This window comes from Trichoderma reesei (genome assembly GCF_000167675.1).
Source record: "Trichoderma reesei QM6a unplaced genomic scaffold TRIREscaffold_1, whole genome shotgun sequence".
NCBI lineage: Eukaryota > Fungi > Ascomycota > Sordariomycetes > Hypocreales > Hypocreaceae > Trichoderma > Trichoderma reesei.
Window position 1 is genome coordinate 3648031 of NW_006711148.1, and position 21538 is coordinate 3669568.

The 21538-nt window shown below is 56.5% G+C and overlaps 2 protein-coding genes across 2 annotated transcripts; both read left to right on the forward strand.

Moving 5' to 3' along the window:
* Positions 1–14922: 14922 nt before the first annotated feature.
* On the forward strand, positions 14923–16936 carry TRIREDRAFT_74531 (uncharacterized protein; the record flags this gene model as incomplete). The annotated part of the gene is made up of 3 exons (XM_006961430.1): positions 14923–15337; positions 15408–15540; positions 15619–16936. 3 exons carry the CDS (start codon positions 14923–14925, stop codon positions 16934–16936), a joined length of 1866 nt encoding a protein of 621 aa, XP_006961492.1.
* A 1850-nt stretch (positions 16937–18786) lies between these two features.
* Positions 18787–20838, forward strand: TRIREDRAFT_74534 (Hypothetical protein; the record flags this gene model as incomplete). Its single annotated transcript, XM_006961431.1, has 2 exons — positions 18787–19232; positions 19281–20838. The coding sequence occupies exons 1-2, from the start codon at positions 18793–18795 to the stop codon at positions 20836–20838; spliced, it is 1998 nt and encodes a 665-aa protein (XP_006961493.1). The 5' UTR covers positions 18787–18792.
* Positions 20839–21538: the final 700 nt, after the last annotated feature.

The following is a 21538-nucleotide window of genomic DNA, read 5'->3' on the forward strand; positions in this document are numbered from 1 at the left end:
CAAACACACACACACACACACACACTCACGATGTTTATTGACATACTTCATGCTTTGTACGAAGGACGGAACGGAAGCGTATCATCACTTCGTACAAGCATTGTCATGACAGGCCCTCCAACGGCTTGTTCAGCTGTTGGCCTCTGCTCTTCCCATGCACTCGTCGTCCTTGCCCGTCTTTGCCACCTTTCAGTCAGCCTCGAGGACCATCTTTGCTGGTGCCCGATCTGGCCCTTTTTTGCTCTGCCTTCTAGAGAATGTCGGGTGTATTATCCGTCTCATCCTACGCATTGAGCTCAGGTCGCATGTGCTGACTGGCCGGTGCGGTATCAATCACTCTTATGGCATTGGCCAAGGGACCCCCCCATATCTTGTCTCATCCTTCTCAGTCGTATTGGGTGTAATTCGTACTACTACTCTGGTAGATGAATCCCCGTTCTTTTTTACTATCGTCCCAAGGGTCTCTTTTCGCATTGCATTGGCCCTCGCTCATTCAGACTCTCTCAGTCACTCACTTACTATTACTACTTGGTCGCTCGCTCGCGCTTGATCTCGGCAGATCAGTCTACCACCAACACCACCACCACCCTTCGGCCCCGAGAGGTCTGAGACTGGAACTTGGAACTTGGGATCCCTTCGTCGTGACTTCATACCGTGACCACGGAAAAGAGGACCTTGCTTGCTTTGCCTTGCCTTGTCTACGTACCAATGCGATCTGCCCACGGACCGCCTAGTCCTCTCGCAGGCGGGCGGATCCTCCCCCCTGTCCTCTGAGCTGGCAAGGGCCCCAACGCAAGAGAACAACGCAGTTGAGTGGGTTCACATATCAGACGTCCGGGAAAGAAAGAAAAAAGGGCATGACAATGATACCCTGAGAGGAGAAGAGCAGAGGGAAAGGGGAAGAAGACATAGGGAACGGAAAAATTGATAATAAAAATAATATGAAAAAAAAAAAAAAAAAAAAAAAAAAAAAAAAGACGAATGGCAGGCCAGCGAGAGCTCATCTCTCCAGTTGAGCCAGTTTCAAAGAGCAAAGCCGAATCGCCCACAGACGCACACCCACAAGCAACACCCCTCCCCCAGAATCCACGCCCCTCCTCCTCCTCTTCTTCTTCTTCCTCCTCCCCCCCTCCAGAGTGGAACTCCATGCAAAATCGGGTATGCAAGGGAGGGGGCTGCTCTCCATCCATCAGAAATGTGTGCGAGAGAGCAGAGCAATAAGCGGTGAGGAGCAAGAGAGACAAGAGAAACAGCAAAGCCAGACAGACGCTAGGCAATTGGAGCCGCCACCACGGCCGCACACAAGCACACGGAGCCCCAGCTCTTTTCTTTGTCCCTCTGTACATAGTACTACTACTAGTAGTAGTGCTGTAGTACTATGTCCGGTCAGAGGACGACGAGCAAAGGGGAACATGTCTCTCCGGAAGAGTAGGTAGGCATATTCAGGGCAAGTGACCATCGCGGCTGGATCTCTGATCGCATGGACAAGTCCCTCTCAGTTGGCGGCCGAGGACAGTAAAAGGAGCGGTCCGATCTATCAAACACCTCTGCCTGCCGGCAGTGCTCCAAAAGCCAAAAAGAGAAACAGGATCGCAGAACCGTGAGCTCAAGGAGCGGACCACGGCACGTCACGTTCTCTCCTCCAGACCAGTGCTCCACCCAGCGTAGGAGGCAAACGGACATCAGGATTGCATGACTATACATCCAGCATTGACCACGTGGTTCCAGGGAGGCAAAACCTGCTGATAATAGAGCCTGTGCCTCTCCCATGAGGGAATGCTGAGCTTGATGATCCCAGAGGCAAGAGACGGAGTACTATTCTCATCACGCGAATGATCTAGACCTTGCCCGTCTTTGTCCTCAACTGCTGGCAAAAATTTGCACGTGAGGTGATCGGCTTGGAATTGGTACAGTAGTTGCAAGGAGCAAGTTCAATCGGCATATCAGTCTGAGCCTCAACGTTTCCCTGGGCATCGTCGAACAAGTCCAGTGGATAACGCCACTGTTCTTTACCCAATTGAAAACAGAGCAGGGCGAGACAATGCTGCAGTTGGGTCAAGTTGGACGACCCAAAAGACAGTTTGAAAGGCAAAGACAGCAACGAGACCGCTAGTGGCCACAGCTAACTCGTGAGTGACAAGTCGTTCGGAGTTCACGAGGGCCCTAATACAGGCAGAGACGGAGAGACTTCAAAAGGATCGGAGGAAGAACGTGCATATGCGCGCTGGCTGTCTCTTCTCTTGGCTTCCCTTTGTTCTGCCACCAAAGGCCAGAGGTAATGTACTGGCCCGGACCCAAGGAACCTCACAGTAGCACCAGAGAGGCCTTATCTGGTCTGGTTCATTGCATCGTCCCATGATGGCAAACTGCGCGCCCCTCGGTGATATCTGGCTTCGTCCATGGCCTCTCTCTGTTCAGCGCTCATGCTTTGAAGCCGTCTGTAGCTCATGAAGCATAAATAGCAATTGTGTTGGCAGCGGTGTTTGCGCAAGTTTTGACGAGGGAAGCCAAAGAAGAACGCTCAGTCTTTCCATACGAGGCGGACCATACTTCGACGCATATAATAATACTTCCAAACTCGTTCTTGCACTGACTGATATGCCGAGCCCCAGGGGAAGCAAGTCCCTCAATGATACAAGTGCAACGCTCGTGCCACGCATATCGTACAGGCAGCTATGCTTGAGTACATGACCGCGATCATGACATGTGGTTTGCATCTGGACCAGAATCTATGCTCGAACTTCGGATCGGACCAGACTGCCCCTATCTCAGCTGCTCCCATCGAGGACTACTCATAAGAAGCTCCAGAGAAATTTGGATCGTGGTTCAAGGAAGTCGAGGTCAGGAAGCTGCTTCCAGGACGTCCGAGCAAGCAGCATACTCGTAGTGGAGGGAAACCTCTGACTTCCTCCTCAGAAGATTCGTCTGAGGCGGAAACAGTGTGAGTGGCCACCACGAGATACGGAGCGAGAGCCCAATGGCCCAGACGGTCGCTAGTCCCGGGTCGCAGGGCTCCTGTACAGCTTCGCTTATCAAGTTCCATTGAGTAATTGGGCAGCACATCCTTGAAAGCTCCAATAAAGGCTGGATGTGCTGGCTCGACAGAAGGGCAGTGAATCCGCCTTTTCCCTCAAAAAGTCCAGCCCTGCGTGAGAGTTGACGTGCTTGGCCCGTGCTGGGGGTGGGAAGCCACACAACAGCGCCGGCGACGGCGGCGGCCCTTCACGGGATCTGGTGTGGTATGGCAGAGACGTGGTGTGCTCTCATTGGCCTGGCTGATATTGAGGACCCTCGCCGCCCTGGCCACTGGAGTCGCTAAAATAACAACAGAGAAGAGCAGCGACAACCGCTTTGCCTCGTGCGAAGTAAAGGCTCGCCTCGTCTCCGGTAGGCCCTGGGCAGCAGGACCAGGGAACCGAGGTGAGGAGAGGGAGAGGCAGAGGGATTATCCCGCTTGCTTGGCCGCAGCTCAATTGACACGTAAAAACCCACGACCAATGGCAGTCGAGTTGTGTGTGGATTTCTCGCGTTGGAGCTGAAAACAAGAGACCATCGTTCCTCTGCAGCTCGGCCAGAAGACATGGCAGAATCCGCTGCTCGTACAGTACCGTGAGCAAGGGGTTTGTTAGAGAAGGACCCCAGAATTAGTGCTGGGAACAGCACCATCAGCAAGGTTCCGACCATTGATATCGAGTGTCACCAGGTGAGAACACCAAACTCAATGCCCTAACAGATTGAGCCAAGGTCTTTGGCGTTCGGTCGTTCACAGAGATGCTCAGCGAGAGTCGGTAGGTATGTAATATTGTAGGGGATAACCTTGCCGCAAGAACGTGCATCAAGGGCGCACCGCCCAGCTGCTCCGGAGTCGGTACCCCTACTCACTTGCTGGCTGACGGAAGTACCAGCTCGCATCCGGCCGCCAAAGCAGACGGGAAGGCTAATGTAGGATCGACCAAATGAAAGCGACAACCTCCACCGAAACTGGCATCGGTACACACGGTGGGGAGGCGGAGAGAATCTCAGCCACAACCCCTTGGTACGAAGCACCTTCTTGTGTAGATACAGCCATGTCGGATACAGCCCATCATTGACTAGCAACGACGTGGAGAAGTCGCGGGCGTGCATGTCCAGAATTTTGGAAAACAAAGGGACACCCAGGCATAGAGACCAGGTCTCCCTTTTGCCAAGCTGTACCCGGTGCCTCGTTGTCGTACGGTAATACTCTTGCAATCCGAGCTTGTACTCCGTGGCGGTTGAGCAAAGTATAAAAGAAGAGAAAAACCGAGGGCTGGAAAACGGCCGCCCGTCATGAAACCACTCAGGAGGGGACCCCATGTCGACTCCAGGACTCCACAGCAAACAGAGTGATTGGCCATGTGTTAGACATACATAGCCGCTGTGCATCATGCAAGTGCTGCAAAGCTAGCATTGCCACCCCTCCCCCTCTTCCTCTGGCTTGGGTTGTATGATCCTAAACAAAGCTTCAAGCTAGAAGCAAGGCTGCAGGGACTCTGCCGCCATCTCAACCTCGACCTAGGGTTGACGGGGACAAGCGAGGGAGCGTTCGGCCTCAGCCATTGCAGAGTTTCGATCGAGCTACACTTGGTAAGCACCGTTGAATTGTCTAGGTGAGCTGGTGAAACGTTGATTTGCCCATTCTTTATGACAGGGAGAGCGGCTCGATGATCCGATTGGGGAGGGCAGCATTTGTGGCGCAAAAGGCGTGACTCTGAAGCCTGAACCGTGACACGAGCTTCGAATTTTGCCGGAGCTCTTGTAAGACGCTGAACAGGATAGATGACGCTCCGCGGTTGGCTTCACAGCGTCGAGATGGTATGCAACGTACGACCGGCCCGCGTGGTGTGTAGGTTCAGTGTGACAACGCTCTGTGCAATTCCTTGTGGACAGTTGCTTGTGTACTCATATCCGTGCGAGCGCTTCCGATACGGTAGTGTTTGGTGGTCTATATCGAGCAGACGTCACGGCCAGAGTTCCCGTCAAGCTGGACCAAGCTGTTCAAACCCCGAGAGAGGAGGGAGGCGGACGGAGACTCATGGCGTGGATAGAATCGATCAGACGTTCAGCCTGATGCGATCTGTCAACATAGAGCGTTGCTCGCACAAAGCAGGGAAGTAGTATCGAGTGTCGTGGGTGCGCAGCCCCGCGGGGGGAGTCTTCGCGCAATGATACAAGCGCGCTCGATTCTGGAGCATTGGCTGGTTCGTACCCCGAAAACCTCGTTCACCCTTGCAACGGGAGATGCGTTCGCATACTCGCCCCAGTTGGTGCATCCTTCAAGGTGAACAAATGTTCTGCTCAGGAGTTAACGTACGCAGGACCATTGTACACAGAGTCGCCCCCTCTGAAGACTTCGCCAACAGCTGGCATCGAAGCAGGGCTGCGGATGAGTTGCCTCACATGCCAGATTAGCCCGCACCTCAGTGCTGCAGCATGTCATGCATAATGAGTCTCAGGCGGCGCGCACATTGTGTAGTGTATCTGAAGCCTGTGCAGGTACGAGCCAGTATTTTACTACTGGCCAGGCAAAGCACCCATCCTTGGATGTCTATGGAGCTGAGAGAACATGATCGTATGCTCTATAAAAGTAGCAGTATATGAAGAGGCCGTCGTTTGGTGTCTGTTCACCAATGTCGGCTGCACAAAACGTCATGGCTCCATCTCCTCCGTTTAGGATCTGGTGCAAAGGTTGGGATCAAGCGCGTACGAGCGAAGCGGTGCGGTCGCCTTGGAGTGGAAAACCTGGAGTTGCACAACGTGCTGTCCCAATATTGCTGCCAAAGCCCTGCTTCTTTCTCGTCCAGCTGGGGTGGCAATTCCTCTCCCCGGCCATGCACTGAAGGTCTGGTCTGGTCATAGCAAGGACGGCGATGCAGGCTCAATTGGCTCGTGGTACACTCTGACACTCCCGACCGCCGGAGGAGGCCGTTCCTTTGTTTTGGCCCACGTGAAAGGAACAGGATACCACCTCCACTGTTAGTGGTGAAGTCCTCATTGGCAGTTGGCAATGCTGCGTGATGGTTGCTCCGAAGTAAGACAAGAAAGATCCAAGATCATGGCCAAAAATATACTAACTCCCCGAGTTGGTCGTGTGGCTGGCCATGTGTCCTTTGTTGAAACGTGCTGGCGAGATGATACAGCCAGTGGGGAACGGCCAGCTGTCAAGCCTCCCCAGATGCAAGACACCACAACCGCTCTAGTTGGCTGGGTGTGTTCTTGAATCCCCGCTCCTGCAAGGTTTTTTCTTGGGTGAGATACGAGAGCCGGTCATGATGAGCCTCAAGTCAGGGAGGATTGCTAAAGCCCTCGGGGCCGGGCCTGACCCATTCTCATACTCCGTAGACGGGCTAGACACCTGTTGCGTCGAAAACCGATATTATCTCCTTGAAGACGGAAGGGAGAAGGGGACGAAAGGGAGAAGGAGACGAAAGGGCGAGAGCAGATCCAAGAGCACGGGAGAAAGCTTGCCAACGCATACCCCCCCACCCCATCACCCCCTCCCTTCGCGTTCGCTCCCCTAAAAGCTCAGGCCATGCTTCGATAATAGATGGCTGGGGAGAAGTACCGGTACGGCACGGATGACCAAGTCACAGTGCGAGTTGAACAGTCGCGCATACAGGTAAACCTCAGCTAGGTACCAGGTGCTGGGAATAGAAGGTACTTCGTTCTCTCGTGGGAGCAATCTTGCTGGCGTTATCAATGGCCCCCATGATCTGCTCGTCGGTGTCAACAAAGCAGGTGAAAATGGCTATGAGAAGATGCGAAGCACGATACCAGAAGGCTCATAGGCCCTTCTTGCCGATTGCTGTCGAGGAACAACGGTAGTTGTCTTGTCGAAGCATTTTTGACGAGCAAAGGAAGGCAAAGAAACCCCCAATTCTATTTCTTCTGTCCCAAGCCTCGTCGCTACATGATAGTAGCAGCTACCCCCTCCTAGTCGTACATCCAGTGGATAGGAGCGGAAGTCGAGGCATGATCCCTGAGCCGACATTGCATGTATGCTTGACGGACGTCCATGTGAGGTACGGCACAGAGCCTCTGGACATACCGGCGGTAGCTCAGCCGTGGAGCTGACATCCCAGACGTGTTGGTGGCGAAACATTGTCCTCAACGGGTTTATGGTTTGTTTGCGTTGCCTGCTAGATATCTCCTTGCAAGATAGTATGTATGTGCAAGATACTTGTCCAAGACATGCAGGTTATGCAAGTATGGATTCTTGCACACGCCTTGACAAGCGTGCATCAGGCAAGATGAGCGGCGCTTTAGTCCCCGACGGAATCTTGCATTCGGTCGGCAGCACCCCACCTCTTCTTCTGCAGTGGCACCACATCCCAGAGCCGGCATGTCACGGATATCAGATCCTCGTCCAGAGTTGGCCGTGGTGAATAAAGGAGGAGCGCTCGAACGGCTACCGCCAGACACGGGGGCGAGGACTGAATCGCAAGAGCGTTGGTGAAAGCAGCATTTCATATCAGCGGGCAGCCTTGCTCCGTGGAAGCTTTGCAATTCGCAATGGCGCGTCTCCGGGATCGCAATGGTTAGCCGGGGGGACCTTGCCAGTTTGCATTGGCGCTTTCACTGCACCCTCTTCCTCCACATCTGCCAGGTCCTCGGTGATCGCAAGACGCCCGCCTAGCTGGGTTATTGTCCGGCTGTGGGGTCACCGGGCTGGAGGAATGGTATGAGATCACCAACTAAACGTTGGAAAGCCGCGATGCTTTGCTTCGTTTCACCACCAGGTAGGATGCAAGGTTTCCATAGTCGTACCGCGTACTCGCCTCTCCCGAAGTACGCCTTTGAGGCAAGATAGAGGGGGAGGTCGATTGAGTTTCCTGGTGCAACAAACGATAAGAGCTGCGCTGGTCCAATTTCTTGGACGAATAGGATGGTTGGCCTAATTTCGCGGTTCAAAGGGTGGCGGCTGCCAAGGCTAGCCCTGAAGATTATCGTGCTTGTGTCTTGAGTTGGTGGAGAACTGAGTTGCCGAGCACAAACCGCCATCCAGATGATGTCTTCTCTTCGAGATACAGTAGAGTCGTCCGGGGCCCAAGCTACCATGTCGGGGGTCACGCATGGGCGGCGTTGCGGACAGAAGAGTAAGGTCGGTAGAGATTATGTCGGGCATTTTGCATCTTTCCGCCACCATATGTATGTACGTACGTGCCCATGAGTATATGTAGCACAGGCTTGTCTCGGTAAGGGCTGCATACGAAGACATATGCAGAAGCTCAGGGAAGAGTGAGAGACCTGTCTTGGATGGCACTTTGTTAGCATTCATGGACAGGCATCGGTGAGTGAGTGGGTTGGTAGGTGTAATTACGTGCAATCGAGCCAGCCGCCGCAATTGGCTGTAGGCTAGATCGCTTCTGGGCGAATTATCGCGCACGCCATGATGCGACTAGAAGCCCGGGCTCCGGCCAGAGCCAATGGCTGGCAGTTGGCGGCAATTGCTGCTGCTTGACGGCCGGAGGCTAGCTGGAGTCGCTGGAATCATGGCATGGGCCAAGCACCACGATGGCTGCGGCCTTCTCGTCGAGGCCAAAGTGCAGGAATGCCTTGCAGAGGCGGACTCGGGCTTGCGGCGAGCCCATGGAGAAGCGTCTGCCCCCCCGGCCCGCATGATCCTGGAGGCGTTACCGTGCGCGCCTTGCCCTGCACAGCGGATGCATCGTGGAACTCTGTTCCTGATGCGAAGGTGCGTCGTCCCCGTCATGCGTGCGTGCATCTTGCATCGCCAGCCGGCTCTGGACGCACGCTGGCACCATGCCATGGCAGATCGCCGAAATCGACAGAGCTTGAGGTGTCCATGGCCTGCACATACTGTACTGTGTGTGTGTATGTATGTACGGCTAATACTCCGTAGCCCGGTTTCTATTTTCGGCAGCGGACGTTGATCGCGATAGCAGTTCGCACCTTGGCTACCCTGGACGATCCCGGCAGCTGCTCGAAGTGGCCGAATGAGCAATGCTGAGGCTGGGAGTGAGTCGATGAAGCCAGATTGGCTGCTGGTGATCGAAGTTGAGATGGAGAGACTGAGGCTAGAACTGCCGTTTGTTCTCGGCATGAAGCGGTTGCAGACTGGACTTGCCTCGAGCTGGAAGTACTCGTAATATGCCGTGCTCCGTGTAATGATCCGTACCTTCCCCCATACATACCACTGCAAATCGATTGATGCGGTGCGTTCTGCCTTGCATTGGTCGACTCCTATCGACACTCAAATCTGCGCCTGTACCTGGTAAATCCTTTATCCCGTCCGGTGCGGAATGCGCTACAAAGCGGTGCAATGCCAGCCCAGCAGGCGTTACAGTTGATGTCTGCACTGAAGCGCCAGACGGCTTGAAGATCGCCGAGGTCGCCAGTTTCCATCATTACGATGCAGCGGAACTTTTGTGTTAGATTGCTGATGTACCTTTGCAGTTGTAGCTTCGCCAGCCTCAACAGGTCAATACCACACACCAGGTAGACGCGAACTACATACCTAGGTAATACCCGTGAACTTCTTCGGCATCTTGGTCCATCCTGGGACTGAAGCACTCCACCCTCTGCAGCCAGCTAGAGAAGTACCTGCAGAGGCTGTGCGCCCTAGCAAGCCGAGCCGGATGGTCGCCCCTTCACCTCCAGGCTAATGCTGCGAATCTTGAGCCGTTTTTCTTCCTTTTCCTTGCCTTTTCCCCGGGTCTTATTCTTTTATGTGGGCTTGTCTGTCCTACCTGGGTTGCCTGTTCCTGCCAGAGGCATGTGATGTCACTCGAAGCCGAAATTCAGCTAGTAGTGTGGAATTAAGCTGCGGCTTCGTAGGCTTCTGATTACAACTGGGGACTTGGGACTCAGAACGTGAAAAGAGGTACAAAAGCCGGCGCGATATATGAGCATTAACTAGTGTGTTGACTGAAGGGCTTTTCAGTGGGCAGTTTGAGCAGTAAACTTTCAGGAACAGGCCGAGGAAAAATGTAAAAGAGCATATCAGAAATGGCAACATCACACACGTGTTTATGCAGCCTCTCACCTTGTCGAAGAGCCACTCGTCCTAGTGTTCCAACAGAGTTTCGCGGAAGCTATGGCGATTTGAGACCCCTATGAAAGGTAAAGGCCGATGCAGTTTCGTTTACCAATAGCTGGCACCACCGTGTTGATCAGCGGAGGCGGACTTGAAGCTTCCTAGATGGCGTCTGCGCCACCACAAAGGGCAGAGATAGTAGTACGAAATAGATACTAGGCAGTCGATGATAGTCGAAGGGCACAGGAGGACGGCGACGACGATGCGGCGCTCTGTCCCGAGCTGGCCCGCAATATCAGATGCAACTGGCATGACTTCGTGCGGATATTGTTCCTGGACGGTAGACTTGGCTCATCTTTTCACAGGCTCATAGAAAAAGGGAGACTTGTTCTCCTCGCAAAAGGCGCGCTGTGTCATTAGTGGCTGGTACTTGTAGTATGTATGTGCAATATCGAGCCGTCCGGCAGCCCATATTATCGTGCCGGCCAAGTCAAATGAGCAACGCTAGGAAACCACCTGAAGTAAGGACTCAGCACAAGCTGCAGCTGTAAGCCGCTCGTATCGCGACGAAAAAAGGGCCTTGTCTCGGCAGCACCTGAGCCGCTTGGCGGATCGGTTCGAAGGACGGTGTGTGGGAAACGGGTTTGCTGACGGAGGTGGCCCAGCCACTGGCATACGATAGCCGTTCCGTTAGCAGAAAGCAGCCGAAGCGCTCCAAGATGATTTCGTCGGCCGACGCCTAAGCCACTCCCAGCCTAGCACGGGCTGGCAGCAAAGGCAGAGAGAGAGAGAGAGCCAATGACCAGAAGTCGCAATGCTTCCCGAGCTGGTGCCGGTAGGTGCGTGTATGTACATACGTAGGCCTAGTATCGCATAACGCTGATCGGGGCCTTGGGTGTCAACAATGCAAACGGTGCACTGCTGTTGCCCACGATACCCGTCAAGCCGTATGTTATCCCTCCGGCCGTGCCAGACGGTCTGATAGACGCGCTGATCATGCTGCTTGCCACCATGCCGCCATAGCTCCATGACTCCTGGTGCCAAGGCAGGGACGGGAAGCTCGTGGAGATTCCCCTCGTCTTGAGAGGCTTCCCTTCCCATGAAAGCAGCGCCTGTGTCTCCCCGAAAGGCTGCCGAGTACAAGCACTGTACCTACTCGTATGCAGGTATGAGCCTGCACACTCTCTCGCTAAAGCCATCGCAGGGTGCTTAGCACCATCCGTTGCCCGGGTCCCCCCCAACTCAGAATCGTCTTATCCAGGCAAGATCTCTGATGCGATTGTCTAATCGTATCGACCCTGGCCCCACGTACGCGCATGTATGTACATACAGTACAACTCGTTCCGAACCCGCTGCAGAGCGAGCTTGCTCTCACAGACCGATGGCAACATTGATACTACTAGGTACCATCGAGCCTGTGGTCAGGAGTTGATCCGTAAATGCACTGAGGATATCCGTCCAAGAGGAGTCAGCCCATTCCCAATGCCCAAACAGGGGACAGAGACATGGCGCATCAGAGACCAGAACGAGAGAAGGCGAATGAGGGGACGCGAGAAAGCGGTGGGCGAGAGTCGTCAAGATGGCAGGGCCAAGGCAAAGGAAGCAACAAAGCTCTCTCTCGAAAGGCCAAGCAAGCGCCGTCAGCACTCTGGGATTTGTGGCCGGATGCCCCGTCTGCCCGTTGTCCGTCCGTCCCCTGTCGACAAGTCATGGTGGGCCGCGACTTGTCTGCTAACGACCATCAACCATCGACCATCACCACTTCACCTTGGCCCCATCGAATCCTGGTGCAACGCTGATCCACCCACGCCGCGCTGGCACACCCCCCTTCTGCACTCTGACCCTTGTCGCGACCAGGCCTACCCTGCGTTGGACGCCCAGCTCCACCCCGAATCGCAGAACTTGTGCGTGTGCGTGCTTGGACTCGCGCCAAAGTACCAAGTACTGTATCGTCCGTCTGTCCTCGCTGCGGAACTGCCTCGCACCATTCGGGAGACAGCTGTCTGCAAGCCTGCAGCCTGCAAGCAGTGCGCGCCCAACTGTGGAGCTGGCGCCGTGGCGGGAAGAGACCTGCAGCTGCTGGCAAGAGAGGAGGTTCGTCGATTGCTGTAGCGTTTGGGCCTCTACGGGCATAGGATGGCGTGAAATCGCCCCTTAGCCAGCAGGCAGAGACAGGCGACGAGGGCGGCGATGGACGGGCGAGAGGAGGGGACAGACGACGACGACGAGAGGTTGGGGAAGACGAGAGAGGGGCTCCGAGCTGAGTCGGAGCTGCTAACAAGACCAGCGGTCCTGCGCTAGGACGGCACATGGACGTGTACCCTGTACGGGCTCTCGCGGGCGTGTGTGCGGCGCCATGTACCTGCCGCTGCCTTTTGCGCAGGTATGAGTACTTGCACCGCAGGCCACCGCCAGTGCGTTTGTGCCGCAGCGCGATAACGGCCCCGACGCATGGAAGCTTCAGTACATACAGCGGGCAGCTCCAGCGCCGAGTGCCCTGGCCAAGGTCCGGGGTTGGAGGCCCAGCGCCTACATGTACGGAGTACTCGCACGTACGGGCAGGTTACCCAGCACAGCACACAGCACAGCACCGTCATGGCAACACTTGAACAAATTGAAAGCTGGAAGACGCAGTGACGGGAGGTGCAGTACCTGGCCGCAGGTACCGGTACTGGCGAGCGGCGGGCGGCTGGCGAGGTGGCGGGCCTTGCACGCGGCGACGGCTTGCTGGGCTGCGGCAAAGGGCCTCAGTGCATGGCCTGGCCCGCGTACCGCTACAGCGCAACGCCACGCCGGCCGGTACCACGGAACCCTGCCACCTGCGAGCCCACACCAGGCCGAGTCGCCAATCCGCCCACACTCTGGCCTAACCGCGAAGGGTCGTGCTGTGCTGCTTGGCTCAGACCCCTGCCCGCTCTACCCTACCCTACCCTCGTACCTACGCGCCCAAGGGGGCAACCTTGCACCTGAAGAGAAGAAGGGCAGGGCAGGGCAGGACAGGGCAAGGTACATGTACCGGCGGGCGGTGGTGCGCGGTACCCTCGTGCGCAATGGCGACTGTGTCCAGCACTGTCCCGGGACCGCCCCCCTCGTGTACTGTACAAGAAACGTCGTGCCCTGCCGCCCGCCAGCTCTGGAGAGCACCGGCCCCTCCACTGTAACCAACTGGCCAGCGCTCCAGTTCCCCACCCCGAGCTTGTGCCTGCCGCCCACTCTGGACCTGCCTGAACCTGGGCGCTGCCGCTACCGCTGCTGCTAGTGCAAAGTACCGGTACCGGTACCAGTACCTGTGCCTCTGCCTCTGCCTCGCTGCCTCTGTGCCCTTTCACAGCGCTCCGTCGACGTCCATCCTCGTACCGCTCGCTGTTCCCTGGCCCGTCCCAAGGCCCCGTTGGTCTGCCTCCCCTCTCAACCGCCAAAAACAAAAGCGTCCCCGGCCTGGCCTGGCGACAGTCTTTTTGCTTCCTGCTCTTCTTCCTCCTTCTTGTCCTCACGACTCCACCGACCTCCTCATTTTTTCTTCCTTCCTCTCTCTTCCCTTGCGGTTCAGCTTCCGAGACCAAAAGGCCAGGATCAAGGTGAGTGACTTCCATTGACATCTGGTTGAGTCTTTGTCTTTTGTTCTGTTTTGTTCCTTGTGCTTGTCTCTTGTGCCGTTGGCGCCGTCTTATTCCCCACCGAAAGAGAGCGCAAAGGTCAGGGAAGGAAAAAAAAAACAGAAGAAAAAAAAAACAAGACGACGAGACATCGCCAGCCGCAGCTGTCCGTCTCTTCTACATACATCTTCCCTCTGTTTCCACATCGACTTCCCCTGCCGTCTTCCTCCTTTCCCTTTCGTTGCTTCTCTCATTGCCTCCCTCACATCCCCCCGCCTCGTCCTCGTCCTCCCTCTCTTATCCGGCCTTCAACGCAGCTAATCGCTCTGCATTGCAGTAGTGGGTGACCTGACAAGGAAGCGAACAAACGTCTGCAGTTGTTTGCACGCAGCTGTGGCCCGTCTCAAGAGCGTCTCTCCTGCCCTCCAAGCCGAGCCTCCTCCCTCAATCGCTGCTCCGGCCCTCTCGCTTCGACCCGGAGTCTTCCATTTGCCTGGAACCGTCGGTGGCCCTGTTGCACCGCCCTCATCGCCCGACGTTTGATACTGCCTCGGAGATTCGCCGTGGGCTATCTGGGAGAGCCAGCCGGCTGCAACGACCTGGAGACATCGCCGCGGATGTTACGATTGAGACGAAACGACTGATTCTTGATGCCTTGTTACGACTAAAGACTCTTCTTTTACGAGTATCCATTACTGTGCCGGAAAGGAAAAAAAAAAGTTTTTGCCTCGTCTTTCTCACCGTTTGTTGTCGAGCGTTTGATCACCGCTAGATTCTACCACGCCTTGTTGGACCTCTGGAGCCAATCCTCGGTTTCCCCCGCCCTCAATCGTGTCTTGTCCTTCCCGATTGGCTTTGGACTCTGTCATTGCGAGCGTTCTTTGAGTGGCCAGCGTCGAATTCCACCGCATTGATTTCTTCTGTTGTTCATCTCCTGACGGGACGCTGCTCTCGTCTGCTTCACTCGTCTGCTCTTACAAGGCCAACACCGGAAAGCTGGATTTGCCACACAGCCAAGTGCAGACCCGAGGGCCTTCTGACCTCCCCTACCTGGGCTTTCACGCCGCTTCCCGCTCATCGTTTATGAGCAGCGACAGATTGCCGTCTCTCCCGCCGCTGCCCTACCAGGCAGACTCTTCCAACACCTCGTCGCCCCGAGTCGGGTCCATTGCCTCGTCAATCAGCTCTCATACCGGGTCTCTGTCGTCGTATACCTCTGTTTCATCGTCAAACGGCCCCAAGACCCCGTCTCCCACGCTGCCCGCCCAAGCCATCACGGGGCCGGCCACCGCCATCGTCAGTTACGACGCGATGAACCAGAGTGCCGACATGTACTACACACAGCACATGTCAGCTGGGCAACCCCCGCCCCCTCAGACCGTTACTTCTGGCGGTCTGGCGCATTACTCGCAACACCAGTCTCAACTGCTGCCCCCTGGGCCTTCGTACTCCAACCCGGCCCCTTACAGCCAGTATGGCTACGCCAACGGCCTGACGTCGCCCCCGGCCGCCCCTCCGTCGGTGTCAAATACCATGGGAAACCCGTCGACTGTCCTGCCCTCCATCCCCGGCGTGGCTGGCCAGGCCCAATACGTCGGATTCGACACCACGGGACAGCAGCCGCCCCCAGGCATGAAGCCTCGTGTCACCGCCACTCTGTGGGAGGACGAAGGCAGCCTCTGCTTCCAGGTCGAGGCTCGAGGTATCTGCGTCGCTAGGCGAGAAGGTATAGTGGATACGACTTGACGAGCCTTGCCTGCTGGACAATGTTCGCTGACTTTTGCCTTTGGTTCTAGACAACCATATGATCAACGGCACCAAGCTGCTCAACGTTGCTGGAATGACTCGTGGCCGTCGAGATGGCATCCTGAAGAGCGAAAAGGTTCGGCATGTCGTCAAGATTGGCCCCATGCATCTCAAGGGCGTTTGGTATGTTGTTTTCCCCCTCTTAATCATGCTGCCCGACGAAGCGCAAGCGAATGTAGGCGTCTAACATATGGCTCGTAGGATCCCGTATGAGCGAGCCTTGGACTTTGCCAACAAGGAGAAGATCACGGAGATGCTGTACCCGCTCTTCGTGCACAACATTGGTGCCCTTTTGTACCATCCCAGCGCCAATCCTGGGAGGACGAGCCAAGTCATGACCGCTGCCGACCGGCAAAGGCGCGAGAGCGTCCCCATGCGGAACCCGCCTCCCCCTGGGCTTCCATCCATCGGACAGCACCACCCTCTGGCTCTGCCCGGCCCCCAGCAATCGCTCCCCTCGCAGTCGGCCACCAGCCGGCCTCCTCTTGACCGGGCGCTGACCTTCCCCACGCCGCCCACGAGCGCTTCGAGCGTCATAGGTAACATGGCAACCTCGGAGGGCTTCAACTGGCCGAATCAAGGCATGAACGGATCTCAGGGCATGGACGGTGGCCTCAGCAGCGCGCGCTCGATGCCAAACACCCCGGCAGCAACGCCCCCTGGTTCCATCCAGAGCATGCAGTCGTACCCTCCCGCTGCTCAGGGATATGACAGCCAGCGCCAGATGTACAGCGCACCCTCGGCCCAACAGTCGCCTTACCAGAACTCGGCAAACCCTCCCCCGGATCGCCTGTACAGCCAGGCCGCCTCGTATTCAAAGAGCGAGATGGGACCCCCCGCAAGCCGACCGCCTGCGACCATCTCCTCCAACGAGCAGCCCGACAACAAGGGCTCCAATGGCATTGGCCCTGCTGAGCAGCAGAACCAGAGCCACGGCGAGGAGGAAGGCGAGCACGAGGCTGAGTACACCCACGACAGTGCGTCCTACGACCACGCCCGCGCTCCGTACAGCTACAACGCGGCGGGCGTGGCGTCTATGAACAACGACTCCAACATGCCGTCGGAGATGGCGAGTTCCCAGAGCCACCCGCCGGCTGCGTCGGGACGCGCAACGCCTCGAACTGCTGCGCCGCCTCAGCCCTACTACCAGCATCACGGCGGGTACAACTCGCCGCAGCGCGTCCAGCAGTCGACGAGCAACCTGTACAATGTGATGACGAGTGACCGGGCACCGACCAACGGGACTTCGGGCAACGATGTATATGCTCCGCCCGCAGACATGTCGAGCTCCATGTCCAACGGCTACGCCCCCCAGCCGCCGGTGATGAATGGCTCGGCTTCGGGCCTGAAGAGGGGACGGGGCGACGACGACGACATCGTGCGCGGCCCCTCAAGCGATGACATGGGGAGCCTGGACCTTAAGCGACGAAAGACAATGCTGGAGACAACAGTATCCGCACCTACGTACGACGCCATGAGCCGACCTGCTTCGGCTATTGCTGCTCCCCGTCGGCGGTAGAGAAGACTACACAACACGTAATTCCAACCCTTTTCTTTTCCCGCCTTGACGAGTTCAATGTTTCCACTGAGTTCCATGTTCTCGAGGTATTGCAGCATCTTCAGGTCATCCAACCACGGTGGGGAGGGGGCAGCGGCGGCGTCATGAAATAATCTTTATCTGCAGCGATTTTGTGGCACCATTTCCTCTTCCTTTTTTCTTTTCTTTTCTTTTTCTTTCGTTTTTGGTTTGTTGCTTCATCTGCCGCCATTTTCCCAACGATGTAACGACATTCCTTGCCGTGTATCTTGGTCTCGTTTCCCCCCCCCCTTTCTCTCTTCTTTTGGGGTTCCATGCACCCGCAGACGACTCATGGGCTTGCGCAACAGGCCAAAGACGCGATGATGAATTCACGACGAGCCATCGATTCTATGTTACTTACGATGCCCTGTCACGGATGTACATGGCTGATGAGTGACGGCTTCTTTCTGCATGGCGGAACTTAATTGCACGCAATGGGCGGCACATTGGTTGTCGGCTTCCGTCCTCTCTCGGTATCCTCTCCGCGGCTCTTGGAGAGGCGGAGTGTCACGGGGGGGAGAAAGATGGAGGGTTCCTGTAATGATCTCAGGCGAGATGCGGTCGGTTAAGGTACGGCGGGGACGAAGGCATCTCTGCCTCCCGTGGACTCTGGCCTCTGCTATTTCTTCCTCTTGTCTTTCTTCTCTCCCTCGACCCTTTCTTTTCCTCTCTCTCTCTTGCTGCTTAGCTTTTGAGGATGTCTTGTGTTCTTTGATGTTGCATTTTTGTTTTTCTGCGAAAGACGTGCGGGTTTTGCTTTTTTTCCTGGAAATGAGAGAAGACGTCGGGGCAAGTCCTGATAATGACCTTATGACCTACCCTTGCTTTTTCTCTTCTCTGGTTCTTCGCCATAAAAGCACTACAGACGGTGCATTGGACGGGTTGCGTTCTTAGGTAACGACTTTATGAAAACGACAATAAAAGCCATTTAAGTATACGTGGATAGAATGAGAATTGTTTGCTTTTTTTATGCTCGCCAACGGCAATCTAAAGAGTCACTATCTTCCTATGGGTTGAGATGAAGCTGTCGAGTAGATATCTGTGGCGGCCACAAAGGGCGGAGGACTATCACTAGCGAGGGACGAGTGCAGCCACTGAGCGCAGAGGCTTTTTGGTTCTGTTCCTGTCCCTGTTTGCTGTTTCTGTAGGTACCTGTAGGTAGTATGTAGGGCCAGCCAGAGTAAGGCCAGAGCAGGTACCAAGGTGGAATGGCACAGGGTACACGGCAAGGTACAGCCCCCTTTCTAGGGCCCTCTGTCCACTGTGAAACTGTTGCAATGTCCCTCACGTGAACATCAGCGCAGCGTTAGCCCCGATGCGGCCTAGCGCGCAAAAGTTACCGGGTCAACAAATGCACGCATAAACAACCGCAGCGAGCATAAGCCCTCAGTTCGCGGGGGGGCCTTTTATTAAGGCCGGACAGGGCCCTTGGACTTTGGGGCCTGGCAGACTGGAAGCAGGTACGAATCAAATGCCAGTCGGTGCAGCGACCTGCTGTCTGTATGTAGGTACTAAATCGAGTCGCTGCAGCCAGTGACACCAAAAGTTTCCATCCTCACCTTCACATCAATACTACCTCACCTTGCCAGTACCTGCTCACTCACCGACGCCCTGGGAAAAGGACGCATCCCAGGGAGACTGTCGCAACACAGCGCGGCACAACGCAGAAAGACGCAGCCCTTCACGGAGGGCGCAGAGGCGACGAGTAACAGGAACAAAAAAAAAAGGGAAACACACAGCACACAATAATAAGCGACCGCTTCCCTCTCTCCCTTGCGCATCTACCTTGCCTGAGGATGACGTCCCCGCTCTCGCCGGCCGACGACGCAATGCTCAACTCGTCCTCGTCCACCGCCAGCAGCAGGAAGTCGGACGACGACTTCTACGATGCCATGAGCAGCAGCACGTCCAAGACGGACGCCTCGCAGCCCGAGACGGCGGCAGCGCGGCCGCTGCGCATCAGGACCGACGACGCACGCTCTAACCAGGAAAACATCTCGCCCGCCAAATCGCGCCACAGCCGCATTATGTCAGGCACGGAGCTGTCGCCGCTGCGCATTGTGGAGAGCCAGAGGAGCTCATTGGACGGCGCGCTGCTCAAGGCGAGTGGAGGCGTGCGCAGCCCGCGCAAGGTGTCGCCCGATCGACGTTTTCCTGTTAAGATCAGCCTCGGCGGCGACGTGGCATCGCGGGCAACAGCAGCAGCAGCGCACGAGCAGCAGCAGCAGCAGCAGCAGTCTTGCAGCATCGACGAGGTGGTGCACAACCGCGAGCGCAACGGCAGCGACGGGCTCAGGAGGGCCATGGGCATCTACGAGGACGGCCGCAGGAGCGGCAGCATCCGCGAGGAGGACGAGGACAACGGCGACGGCAGCATGGACGGCTCCCACCACCGACACCCCGGCGGCGACGACGACACGATGGACGTCAGCGCATTCAGCGCCTTTTCAGCCGTCCCCAACGCGGCCATGCTGGCAAGGCTGGGCCAGACGCCCAATGGACGACGCGACGCAAAGCGAGCCCATCACGCCATGGACGACGACGCCGCCTCCACCTCCAGCCTGCTCATGGACTACAACGAACGCCTCGGACGCTCGCAGCGCTCGTCCCCCGCCAGGCGCGACGTCCTGTCGCCCTCGCGCACCACGCCCAACCTGCCCATGACGGGCACGCCCAACCGCCAGGGCACAAACCTCATCGACTTTGACGGGACGCCCATGGCGACGCCGAGGAGTATCCCCTCCATCACGCCGCGGGAGCTGGAGACGCTCAAGTCCAACTTCTTGTCCGAGATTTCTTCGCTCAAGGCGTCGCTGAGCGGCAAGGAAGCCGAGGTGCACTCTCTCAAGACGGCCGTCGTGGATGCCGAGAAGCGCGTGGGCGAGTCCATGGAGCGGCTGCGCGAGGAGCGGATGCTGAGAGAAGAGATGGAGGGCGCCCTCCGCATTGTGCGGGAAGAGATTATCGAGACACAGAGGGAGAAGGAGGATTTGGAGCACGAGCTGCAGGAGAGCGAGCAGCGGAGGGAGGCATCCGAGATGATGCATCAGGAGGCCGAGAGCAAGCTGGCCGGCCTGCGCGCCGGCAAGGACCTGGAGCGAAACTCGTCGCCCGACAAGCCCAACAGCAGCGCGCGAGAAGTGGAAATCGCCGTCGAGCGCGTGGCGCGAGAGCTGCACGGCCTCTACAAGAGCAAGCACGAGACCAAGGTGGCGGCGCTCAAGAAGTCGTACGAGAACCGGTGGGAGAAGAAGGTGTGGGAGCTCGAGGCCAAGATCCAGAACCTGACAATGGAGAACGAGAGGCTGCACGCGGGCCACGGCTCCACCATGACCATGGTCGACCACGCCGACATGGAGCAGTGGAAGGCTCAGTCGGCCCGCGACCACGCGACCATCAGAGAGCTCGAGGCGGACATTCAGCGGCTCGAGGCCGTCATCACGACGGTGCGCCGCGACAACGACGAGCTGCGCGTCAGCTTGCAGCAGGAGAGGGTCGAGAAGGGCGAGCTGGTGCAGCTGGCGGAAGAGCTGATGAGCATGCAGACTGTCACGTCCGCGACACCCGCGCCGCAGCCCGCGCCCGAAGCTGCTGCCCCCCAACCAGCGACGCAGCGCCAGCCGCCCACGGCGGATAGGAGGAACTCGGTGTCCAAGAAGCCGACGTTGGAGCGAGCAGACTCGGTGTCCAAGATGGCCAGACCAAACCCGGCGAATCGCATCTCCGGTATCCGGGCCCCAGGATCGGTCATGAGGGCGCCTCATGAGAGGGGAAAGAGCAGCATCGGAGGCGGCTTGCCTCGGCCGGGCGGTGCCAGGAGCAGCGGCATTCTGAATAAATAAACATGACAAGATGGGGGAGCTACGGGCGAAGACGATTATGCAATGGATGAACCAAGTCTGAGCCATCTGGCTGAATGAGACGGACGAACACGACGACACACATTCACGGCCCTGTCATACCTGGTGATGAAGGGAAGGAAAGACGTGACCAAAAAAGGAGGCCTGTTTTTTCTGTCTTGCCCTGCTTTTTATGCGCTTTTTTTGACAGTCTTTTTCTCGTCATTCCTTTGGACCAACCTGCCAAGTCACCGGCCATTGCCTCCTCTTCCCCCCTTTCCCTATGTTTCTTCTTTGGGCTGATCTGGACCGGGAAACGGATGGGAGGAAATTCTTGTATGAAAGCGTGCTGCTGCGATTTTGACCTTTTCTTTTTATCCCTTCCCCCCTTTTCTCCCTCTTTTGTCGTTTGAAAAGAAGAATTGCGGCCGAGCTTTTGCTTGCCAATGTCAGGACGGGCTTGGTGATTGATATCCTGTTGTGAGAATCAGTGTGTGGTGGGGGGGTTAGCGACGTGTTTTTTGAGTATTTTTTGGGGGTTTCTCTTCTTTCGAGACAGTGGCTGACGAGGGGCTTTTTATCATTTCTTGACTTTCGTTCATTACTCTTGTTATCCCTCTTTTTCTTTTTCTGGGATGATTGCTCTAGATGATGATGATTTATGTTAATGAGACTTTTTTTTGCTAAACCCTTTGATTTCTTA